Source organism: Sinocyclocheilus grahami, unplaced genomic scaffold (assembly GCF_001515645.1).
Source record: "Sinocyclocheilus grahami isolate Dianchi unplaced genomic scaffold, SAMN03320097.WGS_v1.1 scaffold528.1, whole genome shotgun sequence".
Lineage (NCBI taxonomy): Eukaryota > Metazoa > Chordata > Actinopteri > Cypriniformes > Cyprinidae > Sinocyclocheilus > Sinocyclocheilus grahami.
The window spans coordinates 241,244-253,984 of NW_015505707.1; the positions used below are offsets into that span (position 1 = coordinate 241,244).

The 12,741-nt window shown below is 34.0% G+C and overlaps 2 protein-coding genes across 3 annotated transcripts in view; both read right to left on the reverse strand.

Annotated features, from left to right (window-relative positions):
* Window positions 1–2,997, reverse strand: part of LOC107555256 (prostaglandin F2 receptor negative regulator-like) — a 34,780-nt gene extending 31,783 nt beyond the window's left edge. The window contains exon 1 of the mRNA XM_016237998.1: window positions 2,887–2,997. Within this exon, the coding sequence (XP_016093484.1) occupies window positions 2,887–2,929 (43 nt within the window). The 5' untranslated portion in view covers window positions 2,930–2,997. The remainder of the gene's footprint in view (window positions 1–2,886) is intronic.
* Window positions 2,998–5,618: 2,621 nt separating this feature from the next.
* LOC107555246 (T-cell surface antigen CD2-like) lies at window positions 5,619–11,871 on the reverse strand. 2 transcript variants are annotated; one of them, XM_016237983.1, is made up of 5 exons: window positions 11,651–11,871; window positions 9,806–10,099; window positions 9,466–9,702; window positions 8,290–8,451; window positions 5,619–7,197 (listed from the first exon to the last, which is right to left on the reverse strand). In XM_016237983.1, exons 1-5 carry the CDS (start codon window positions 11,706–11,708, stop codon window positions 6,920–6,922), a joined length of 1,029 nt encoding a protein of 342 aa, XP_016093469.1. In that variant the 5' UTR covers window positions 11,709–11,871; the 3' UTR covers window positions 5,619–6,919. The 2 variants fall into 2 exon arrangements, with proteins under 2 accessions (XP_016093469.1, XP_016093468.1); XM_016237982.1 differs by having other exon boundaries at window positions 8,290–8,457.
* Between the last annotated feature and the right edge of the window lie 870 nt (window positions 11,872–12,741).

Consider the following 12,741-nt stretch of genomic DNA (forward strand, 5'->3'; position numbering starts at 1 on the left):
GGCAAAAAAAAAAAAAAAAGACTTAATTGAAGGCTGTGGTGGGACAAAAGTACATTTTAAATTAACGTGTTAAATTAATTAATATTAATTTAACATTACTTTAAAGTTAAAATAACTTAATTTACATTAATTTAAATTATTATTAAATTAATGTACTAAACGTATACAATTTTAAAACAACTAAACTAATTTAAATAATGTTTTGAACTTTGTAAATGTATTATTAATCAAATCCACTTATATTGTTTCTGAAATAAAAGTGTTAAAATGGAAAAAAAGAAAAATATTAAAACAATAAAATAAAAGAAAATACATGTATTAATTATTTATTGTGCATATATATATATATATATATATAAACAATTTAATTAAACATTTTTTCAAGTAGATTCACTTACATTGTTTTTAAGATTTCAATGCACAAATAAAACCAAAAAAGTTCAAACAAAATTGAAAATTATATACAATATAACTACATAAATTACAATACAAACAGATATATAATATAAACTAAAAGTCAAGTTTGGGCATCTCTGATTCACATGTTATCAGTGCATCTGAAATTGACTGGATGGTGAAAAGTGAGGAAGCGTCACTAATTATGTGACATAACTTTACCACAACATCTGAATATTTAACCTGATTCCTGGTGTCATAAGCACACAGGTGCTGACTATGGTTTGGCATATGGCACTATACAATGGGATTATGAGGATCATCTTCAAAGCATGCAGCACTTTCATAACAAAAAAGACCACAAATGCAAATGATAACTCTGTCACTCTCACCCCACTAGACTTGCAAATGAGAAAAGACTATCCTAAAATATTCTTTTCTTACAGGAAAGCTCCTGTAACACACACTGACACGCTTTTGGCTGTAGGCGCCTACTGAGCAACTTCAAAACTGGAGAAGACACAGGAGAAATGTGTCCTTTAAAGCATTGTTATTTTCACCATATACTCATTTATTCTCTTTTGCACTATATTTCAAGTAAATCAAGTCCATTGGGAATCTTGTCAGCGTTGGAAAATCACAAATTCTTAATTTTTTTTTTAGCTTTGAAGTCGATACAGGAGTGTTTAACAGACCGGTCTGTGATAAATGAATACAGAATAGCAAGAAAATGGAGGAGAGGTGATATATTCTGGTCTGGTTTGAAGTTTGTTTGTGTGCACAGGTGCACATGAGAATATGCATACGCAAATACATGCATGCATAAAACCCAGACATGTCAGCATCTCACACTGTACAAACTCATGAATTGAACCAACAACATTTTAACGTAGACACTATATGTTTTGACTATGTAAATCTGGAAACTTTTAATCAAGACATTTCTATAATAATGTAAAGGTTTATTTAGGTCTCATGTAATATGCAAAGCAGATACTTTATGCCACGTTCCTGTAAAAATAATTGCTTTTAAAAACTATATGGCTCTTTGAAGATTCAAAGTTCATGGTGGTTCTTTACAGGTTCTTCAGATCAGTGTTTTGAAGGTTTTCTACAGAACTAGTGAATAAAATGTTATTTGAGGAACGTACGAAGACTGTGAAACCCTTTTGGATTCAAATTACAACAATTATTTTGAAGAGTATAAGTTTGCATGTCATTCATGTCATAGTGCAGGGCTATTAGTTGACTAACACTAAAACTAAACCCATTAATAAAACATTTCTGTCACTTGAAATAAATAAACTTTAACTAAAATAAAATAATATAGAAACATCTAAAAAACACTTGTTTTATTTTCACTAGCTCCCAAGGCACCAGTTCTCATTTTAGTTGAGTTAAAAGATAAAATGAGTTAAAACATTTTTTTTTAAATTGAAATAAGATTATAAAAAAACTTTATTTTTAAAAAAACTAAATTTATTTCAAAAACAAAATTTTAAATTAAAAAGGAAAATATAAAAATTCAGACAAATTCAAACTTGCGTGTCATTTATATCAATTATTTAATATTATTTAAGTCTTCAATTTCAGTAGACGACAGTATATTTGACTGTAAAATAAAAATCAACAACATTTCATAAAATAATAAGAGGATTAGTTAGAAAACTACTTTCACATTTTACACACAAAACTCACATTTTACATGAAAATGCTATAATTTGCATTATGTGAGCTACAATAAACTTTACCGCACAGATATAAACATTCAAGAAAATCAGGGCAGAACAATTCTATTGTGATTCACAGCTGAGGTTAGATCCCAATTAATATGCAAATCTAAACCACAAAGCCTATACTTTGTTTTAGGTATTTAAATTAAACTTTGACCATGCAAATCTGATAATAGTAAGAAATCAAGGCAGAACAATTCTATAATTATTTAGAGATAGTTAGAGCTCATATAACATGCCTTTTGAGGTACTTTAAAGTTTGACAATGCAAAATTAAAAATAGTCCGAATTCAAGACAGATTAGTCCTATAATGGTTACAGTTATTGTTAATTTAGCATGCAAATATAAACTATACTTAAATATGCATAAACTTTACTTCCTTTGAGGTATTTACTGTAAATTTTGATTATGCAAATCTGATAACAAAAAAGAAGAAATTACGGCAGAATAATTCTATAATGATTGAGAGGTTAAATAAGATCTCATTAAGCGTGCAAAGCAGCAATGGTTAATGCTGTAAAAAGTGCAATCACTATAATCTTATGTAATCAGGTTCATAGTAAATCATATTTGGACAGAAAGAAAAGCAGCTAGATGTCACCACGTGAAACACATTTTAGGTCACCTGGCGAAACACTTTGATGTTTCTGACAGGAACGCTGTTACTTGTCAATACAACAGACTCACGCCGTTCGCGGAGGGTTTGTCATTTCTTTGCTACATTTGTAGCCGAGTTTTTCCCCGCAGGAAACTCACCGACAGCGGCGCACAGCAGGAGCAGCGCTCGAGTCTTTCCCATGTCGCTGAGACGCGCGGTCCGCCGCGTTATTCCCGGTACGAGCCGAAGACGGAGCGACCGCCGGAGAGACAGACAGGACCGGGATACACCTGAGAACCGGAGCCCCTCGCCGCGGTGACGTCACGCGCTCCGTTTGAGCGCGAGCGGGAGACGAGTGACGGACGCGTGATTGATTCGCGCTCGCGCAGGTTTAACTACCGAACCTACCGAGTGACGGAAGTGAAGCGGGATTCCCTGCGAGAGACTGAACCTCACACACTCTGCGCCACACACTGGACAGATGGATGGATAGATAGATAGATAGATAGATAGATAGATAGATAGACAGATAGATAGATAGATGATAGATAGATAGATAGATTGATAGATTGATAGACAGACAGATAGATAGATAGACAGACAGACAGACAGATAGATAGATAGACAGACAGACAGACAGACAGACAGACAGACAGACAATAGATAGATAGATAGATAGATAGATAGATAGATGATAGACAGACAGAGACAGACAGACAGACAGACAGAGAGATAGACATACAGACAGATAGATAGATAGACAGACAGACAGATACATAGATAGATAGATAGATAGATAGATAGCCTAAATATTTATAACAGTTCTGCATTATTGCAACTTAGATCTATGATGAGTTTCAGCTCCATTCTAGAATCATAACTGTAATCTGTTTAGTAGCAAAATGACTTTTAAATCGAGTTAAAATTCTCCTAGCAGCAGATCAGAGGCGCATAAGTCTCTTATGCCATCTAGTGTTGAGAAACAGTTGCATAACCTGCAGTCATGACATGAAGTGACTTTAAGTAGCCTTCAAGGAAACCCTAGTGACACTGACATCACTCTTTATGACTCACTTCTTGGTGGGTTTGAACCAATAACCTCCTTGTGTTCAGTCTTAAACCACTGCACTGCTTTGTGTTGGCTTAAATGGCTAATTCGATTATTACACTGCAATCTTGAGTCAATACTCAGTTAATTGAGTTTGTGGTGCATTTTTATTAGCAAAAGTCAGTGTTGATGTGCCACTATCATGGTATAGCCTAGGTCTGTGTGTTTTCAGTTCAAAATAAAAATAGAGAAGTGAGAATACACTTTTAATCAATGCTGAATTTCCTTCTGTTTACTGGACATCAAATAGAATAAACTGCTGCGTTTTGGTCAAGAACACAGTATAAAATCGTTTCAGTGCTGATTGTAAGGGAAGAAAGAGTCTTTTTATTAAACATTAAAGGCCTTTACAACACACTTTGTGTTTAGTACCTCAAACAGTGTTTAAATCTCTTTCTTGTTTAATAACTATAGTACTGATTAGTTACTACACATAATGAAGCATGCAACCCAAATGTATTACTTAATCTTTGATGCATGTACAAAGTTATAATTTTTTTCTTCATGAGTTGTCCCCAACTGCTTTGTATTCGTGCTTCTGATGTATCTAAGAAAGTGATAATCACTTATTTTAGCCACTTCCTGTGTGGACAGCCAAAAACAGGAAACACCTACATATAGAAATGTGTGTTAGTGATGGGAGCCTTTCAGACGAACTCGCATGGTATGCTTACTGGCCTCGAATGAGATTAAAGCGTCTCTTATTTCCATGATGACAAATTTCTGACCCAAACCAATTTTAGCACACACTTCTCAACCGATCACAACTGTGGAAAAAGATCTTATGATTAATTGGAAAAAAGTGTCATGATGCACATCACCACATTTTCTGACTTTACTGCGAAAAAGGACAGAGTACATTCTTATTTAATAAACTAATTTGAATGCATTCGTTTTTCTAGCTATTTTAACATGGTCTGGGCTGTAAAGTTGAACAGAAGTAAAATGCCAAACAAGTCTAAATGCATTTATGCAAAGACTTTTACATCTTTGCATTTATACTTATGTTCGACATTACAGCCCAAACCATGTTTTGCACATTTAGCACAACACAGCAGGATGTTGAAATATAAAGCAAATATTCTAAATATGTCTATATGCTCAATATTTATGCATGCATGCATGTAAGATAATATATACTTTCATTGAGTGTTAAAAGAACAAATGCCTTAGAAAACAAATCTCAGTTTACCACATGACTGGACCCCATTATGCTATTGCTCATTTCTATTATTCATTTTTACCACCAAGAACAAGCTATGGAAGACTGTTTTCACAGCATGAATGGAATTGATAATAGTTCAAAATATCTAGGGAAACAAGTTGATGTTTTGTCTTAAGTGCAGCCTTCGGAGGCCGTATCATCTCATCATCTCCCACGCACAGGAAAACAGCAAACAATACAAGAAAAAGCTGACATGTCAGTGGGTGAAATGAGACGCAGTTAACCACATCCCTGAGGCCTTCAGACTTGCTAGTTAGATGTCGATTTTTAGTGAGAAAAACGTCACCACAGAGCACAAGAAATGAAACGTGTTTTGCATTACAGAAGCATGCTTTGCATTTGCACGATTCTGTGCAATTGAGAGTATTGTCAAAATGAAAGAACACATTCACACCTATTCTATTGTCTCTTTTATAGTCTAAAATATGTTCTGAGAAGACCTTAATGGGGAAGTAATGCAAAAGAATGAACCGAAAACTTTGAACTGAAAAATATTTGAAACAATTTATAGGTGCACAAACAATTAAATATATAAATGTCTTTATTTTTGACTTTTATGGTCTCAGAAAACACACACACACACACAAAAGGAAAAATTACTCTATAAAATACTGTTTCATTCAGCTCATAGACACTTTTGTTTTCTACTTAAAGGTGCACTAAGTTAATTGTACCTCTAAAAAGTGACAACCCAAATATATTTACATCAATGTGTTAATACAGACTAGGAAAGAAGTTGGTTAATTTAACATAAGCGGAATTCTAAACTCTAATGTTAAAGTCGCATAACTGTTGATTTAATAAATAAAAACACAATGCATTTACATCTACAGGTGTGCCAGTATAATGATCAAGACGTCTCTTATTTTAGATGTTTAAAGACACAAATAAGACCTGAGAGAAAATAGGCTACTTAGTGCACCTGAAGAATAATTCATATACTCATGTTCACCTCACAAAACAGACTTAAATTTAAGCCGTTATTCACTGTATTCTATTATTTGAAAGCTAGACAACTCTAGCGGCTGACGTTACTCGCGGACTAACATTGTTTTGATCTCTTGAGTTGTGCTTCGGCTGATTGTCTCATTCAGAACTGCGAGAAAAAAAGTCGCAGTTTCCTTTTTTATTTTTTTATTCAGTGGCGGAAATGGACTTCCATAACAAACAGATCAAAGTAGTAACTACTATGTAAAGTATATTGATTCGTGTTTTATTACGGATACTTTAGCTTTCCCTTTTTGCTTTTTGGTTCAATATTCAGTTGTTACTTCTTCAAGCTCCATCCACTTATTAATATAGTAATATTCTGACTTCTGATTGCTTTCCTTTATTTACGAATATGACGTAATGAGTAATGAGTAATGACGAAAGTATGCAGGTTCCCTGGAAATCTGCCCCAAAAACTTAAAAAATATAAATAATTATTAGAGGCTTACAGTGATCTAGACTAAGGCAAAACACTTTTTGGAAGATGTACTTGCTCATTATGTACGTTTTCTTCATTTCAAAGCAAAAAAAAAAAAAAATTTTTTTTGCGTTGTAAATCATTACATAAATAGTCCTCAGAAGACTTAGATCTTAAGGACTATGGTTTCTGAGGCTTAAGTATAAATCACCATCTCTTTTCCCTCTATGGACAAGAACCGCTTTGGCATTCTGCCTAAGACCTCCTTTGGTGTTTGAAGAAAATAAAGAAAACAATACAAGTTTGGAAGAACATGAGGGTGAGTATATGACCAAATTTCATTTTTACCGTGCTATTTCTTAAATGACACTCTTAGCATCCCAGTATGGCTTATGAAAATGATTCCGTTAAGGCCCTGAGTTACTGTCGTTCAGTGAACATACAAGCATCTCATTCCATTGGTCGGTACGGCTCTTCATGTCTCTTGCGGTGTTGTTTATTCCTCGGCCGAGGTAAGGGAGGAGGATTTTCCTCATCGTCCTCAGGTGGTGGTGGAGGTCGACTGCGGGTCTGGGCTTTGGGCTGAGTCTGGGTTTGAGTTGGGGTTTGTGGAGTTGTGTCTTCTTGCGGGATGGGGGGCGCCGGTTGCCCCCTAGCAGTGTGTTTGGATCTGGCTGTACCGGTATGAGCTTCATCTTGAAAAACCCTCAGTCTGAGCTCTTCTTCATCTGGAAAATATCAAAGACAAAGATTTTTTTAAGACTGTGAAGTAAATCTGTTATGTGCAATTTTATTATATTTTCTGATACCAGTATTGTGGCTGATGACTGATATATATGATTTCACACTATTTATAGAAACACATACTGCAATATGTATATTGACTGCATCCTAAAAAAAAAAAAAAATTAATCCCTCCCTTTCTAGCTTGTACTAATCTGAACAATGTATTGCATCTGCTCAGTGAATAAATATAAAAGTAAATATGTGTTATGTATATGCAGTAACACATATATAAATAACACATACCGCAATTACATTTATATTAATTTCCATAATATGCATCTTCTAAATTCGAAATAATTCTAAATTCTAAATAAAATAATTGGAAAAGGAATCTATCAGAATAAATTATTTGAACTTGATGAAAAAGTAATCTTGCAAAATAACCAGATTTATCTTTAGATAGCAACTTCTTGATTGTGTAATCCTGTTCTAGTGTTTTTATATAGCACTTATAAGCTATTCTACTTATTTTTGAAGGTGATTCTTATAAAACCTGTAAAGTGCTGATTGTGTGGATTCTTAGAAAACCTTTAGTGCTGATTGTTCTTTTTAATGCTTCAGAAAACCACATAAAAACGTCTGTATACAGGATATTTAGCGGAGCTTGTTAGATCTTGTTTCTAGATCTGTCTGGTGCCACCTAAACAAAGAGATTTGGCAAATGCATTATCTAACAGTGGCTTAACATAGTCCAAAAAAATAAAAAAATTATAAATACACATGAAATGTGTTTAGGTTTCAGTATATTATGTAATGGATCCTCTAACCTGACACTACGGGAAACTGCGGTAAAAGGCTTTGCGTTCCTGTTTTAAACTTAAGTACAATGAATAAACACAACGAAGATATCTTCATAAGTTCATTCAGTAATCTATATTTTTATTTCTATGACTATATTTAAGATTTGGCATTTAAAAACACAGATTAAAGCTCAGCAAGTGCATTGACAGCTTCATAATTTGATCTGTTTGCTTTTTGTTGTAAATACAAATGCTCAATGCATAATTTCAGAGGCGATGAAGGGCGTCTCTTACCTTGTTCGTGCTTCTTTTGTTTTTTACAGCTTCGACATGCACAGATGATGAGAACACATATCAGCATCAACAGAAGGGCTCCTCCACCTGCTAAAATGCTCACCATGATCCATAAATCAAAGCCAAAGAGTTTACGAGGACCTGAGCCGTCACCTGTAGTACCTGTACCTGTAAGCAAATGTAATGAAATCAGTAACAAACAAGTGAATCATAAAAAAACTCTATTTTAACAGTTTAAAATCCTAAGAACTGCATCATGCATAGTACTGTACAGGCCAGTGTTCAATGTTCAATCACGAGATGATCCTTAAAATGCACAATATAAGCCAATCCTTTGGACACACTCCTAATTATCTTAATAATCTCTTGATTTAAAAGCTTCTGTTTAAATGATTGGAATCCGTTTTGTAGGCAAATATAACTGTGTGCATCATGTATACATTTCATTGTATTGACTACTGGTGAATGACGTAAATGCATCAATAAATTTGCAGCATCTGTGTTCCTCAATAAATGTTTAAAATACTTTCCAAGATGCTCCTCATGGAGTTGACTGAGGGCTGGAATCTACAGTATGACTCAATACAGTACCAAACAAACCATTTTTAATGTATTCTGGGATGTATTTTAATTTAGTTTGCAATTTCTTGTCCCTTGCAAAGACAAGGGAATGTCAGGCATGATGGCAAACTCAAATACATGGACACTTGACCTTTGACATGAACAACAAGAAAGTGTTTTCTTCTTCCTTTTGAAAGTTAATAAGCCTATTTGTTTTGCAATCTTAACATTTTTTAGTCACTTAATAACTCCCAGACAATCGTTTGTGTTTTTTCATAGTTTTGATGGCTTTGATGTGGAATAAAGCAAAAAAAATAACACTGAAAAAATATTGCCTCAACTTAAAGTAAATTTTTAAATGTTATTCAACTTGAAATCTGAAGCTCTATTAAGTAACAAGCTGTATATTTGAGTTATCTCTGAGTTTGAGTTGTTCTAATGTGAAATTAAGTTGTGACATAGCTAATTGCATATATATATATATACCCAGAAAAATCATGATTTAAATGTTGTCTTTAAGACAGAATAAAACACAAGCATTTAAAAATATATAATAATAATTAATGCAAAGCATGTGAAATAACATGAGAACTTGGTGAAAATAAAAAGACTTACATGATACTGTAACGATGCCACTTTGCTCATTGCTGACAGGATTGCTTACACTGCATGAGTACGGTTTATTCTCCTGTATGTGAGCAGATGTCAAGAGCAGTTTTGTTTTTTTTTCAGTCTGGATGGTATTGTCTTTATACCAGGAGACAGTCAGATCTGTACGGTCTCTAATGTCACAGGTGAGTGTAACGTCAGCACCTTTGCAGTCGATCTTCACAGTAGGTTTAGGAGCCTTTGCTGTGACAGAAACATGGTGGTTAATTTCTACTGGAATTACTGTAGAAATATACACTCTTATTTTGTTATTATGGTGAAAGCATATGAATATTTGTCCTCTTACCATAAACGTTAATTTCCTTTTCTCCAGCACCAATCAGTGTACCGTCAGAATTAAAAACAGTGTATGTATATTTGCCGGTGTTCTTCAGACTAACACTTTCAAATGTTAATGATCCATCTTCTTCCAGTGTTAGACCTGGAGTGTTTGATTTGTTCTTATTATTTTTCCTCTGAATGACAGCGTTACTGCTGCCATGGGCCCATTTGATCTCACTAGATTTGTCAGTGTTTGTTGTTGGCAGCTTTAGGGTGCAGGACGTTCCCTCTAGTAGTTCTGTTTTACATATCTCTGCAACTATAACAAATAAAATGATATTAGCATTTAATAAAACTCAACAGGATTCATGCACTCATATGTGTTTCTCAGAATGGGTTTCTTTTTTAAAGTCAAGGGACACTAACCTTAGACAAATCTCAGTTCAAAATCCTATTCTGCCACTATTGTCCATTTAAAAAAAATGTTAGGGTTCATTTAACACACACTGACTCCGATAACAATAGGGCGTGTTATCAAACTGAATGGGGTAAGTTGTCACAAACGTGGACCTGCTTTAGAGAGCATATTACAGTCTTTTCATTAGAATCTAAACAGTAAAACTATTATGAAACAGCAATTCAGGAAACGGCAAAACTCAAACCAGGCTGGCCAAAAGAAATTAAAATAAGTATCAAAATAAAACGAAACAATGTAAAATGACGAAATCTATGCCCTAATTTGACATTTATATGAAAAAAGGCCATGTCCTGAGAATACAGTACAATTATTCAGTTCAAATCTGCCTTTGTTATATAGTGACTCGTGTCTTCTGTTAGTCTCTATTGCGTTCACCTATTTATTCAACAGATATTACAAAAATAATAAGAGGATACTGGAATGTAATAAAAATTGTTCCATTTTAAGAAAGTTTTTGTACATGATGTTTGAAACCAACAAAACGGTGCCTAATAAAATGAGCATTTGTTAAATAAGTCTTTTGACTCAAAACCTTTTAGCACCTGAAATCTTAGTTACTCTTTAACAATTTAGTTACTCTGTGCCAACCTCTCCATGAGACAAAAATAAAGGTTTCAACTAAAAAAATTAAAATAAAAAGTTTCAAGGGGGGTACAATAGACCATTTTTAGATCTTCAAAGAATCTTTCAGTCAAAAGTCCTTAAAAGTACCTCTTTTCTCCTTAGTTTCAATTTTTTTAAATGATCTAAAGAAGCATTTTATAACTATAAAGAACCTTTTGTGGAATGCAGAAGTTCCATGGATGTTAAATGGTCTTCCTGGAAACACTGGGGAAAAAAAGATCTTTTAAAGCACCTATTTTGATGAACTCGTAACAGGCCTGCAGGTCTCCGAACTTTACTACTTATCTCTATATTCCACTTTCTGTAAGTGTTTCTGTTAAATGTAGATGCAAACAAACTCTCATTGTAGCGGTTTGCATGTAAACGTCACTAGATTTGCATTTAAAAATGGCCAAAAATGACTAAATCAGTACAGTACAGTGTCCAAGGGCATGTGTTGCCTTTAGGAGATATTTCTACCTGATCTGATTCTTGAATGACAAGTGAATTTAGATGTTCCTATATAAAGTAAACTGAAAAAACATGATTTACAGTGATTATTCTCACATAATTTATAGTCATTGTTTTGATATTAAATAGCACAATATGCATGAGACCAAAGGATAATGTGGATTACTATCCTTAATATGTTAATCACATCGTAATGTTGGATCTCAACAACAAAATACAGTAAGGTCAACAGTAACATCCCTAAAATTAAGGGAAAAAAGAGCCAATACACTTTAGACTACTAACACACAATATATACAAAATGTAATCACAACTTACCAGTGAGCGCAGCAAAGCCGCAGAGGAATAAAAATAAGAGACTGTATTGGCAGCTCATTGCTCTTCTGAAAACAGCAAATGTTCCAGAACTTTTTCAGAATCAACTGGAGGAAACAGAAAGAATTTCCTGTTCGCGATCAGAGTTGGCGGTTACGCAGACAGAGCAAAGAACTAAAGATGTCAGTTGTGCAGACGGAGGCATGTTGAGACAGTGCAGCACAGGTGTGGAAGGATGCCATCTAATGTGTTGCACTGTTATGCAGGTGTTTTAACACATTTACGATGGATCTGATATTTTGTGAACTTGGCCAGCTATTTTTATCTCAATCCTGCGGACTAGAAAGCTGGCAAGCACTGATTTAAAAATGAATTTACATGATTTAGGCAGATAGAAAAATCATACAGAAAGGCTTGCTCTGAGTGTGATGCATATGTAATCTTATACTGGATCAATCTAGGACAGTGTTTCTCAACTGGTGGCTCACGACCTAAAAAGGAGTTTCAGATCTGTTTGAATTGTGGGAAAAAACATCAATGGCCGCGTGTCAAACTCCACAGTATATTTTGGTGCAAAACCATCTGTCATTTTCAAAAAGTACAGTATTTAGCCCAATGTGTTTATTTCATATTCTGGTCTGATACATCACACTTTCTGTGTGAGTCTGTGTATTGCTATCGATTTGACATATTTCTGGACATTCTTTAAGGCAAAAGAAATGAACAAAACAGTAAACAAATAGCCTTATAAGTATAATAAAAACCTTGCCATTTATATACCAGTGACCTTGTGGTTTTTTAACATATGAACAACTGCATGACAATTTAATTTTCATACAATACTGCCATCTTCTGGACAACTTCCCTTTTAAAATAACTTTATTCCATTGACATCAACAGTATGTAAAGAGCAGGAACAAAAATTCACCTTGGTTGTTATGGGTGAGTGGATATTGATTATTAAATTCATTAACACTAATATTAATAAACCATTGTATTTTTACTTTAATGGCTGTACGTAGCCTCACTTGCAAAAAACAGAGCTTTACTGAAATGCATGCACCATGTTAACATAGTAATCCAAGGTACTTCCA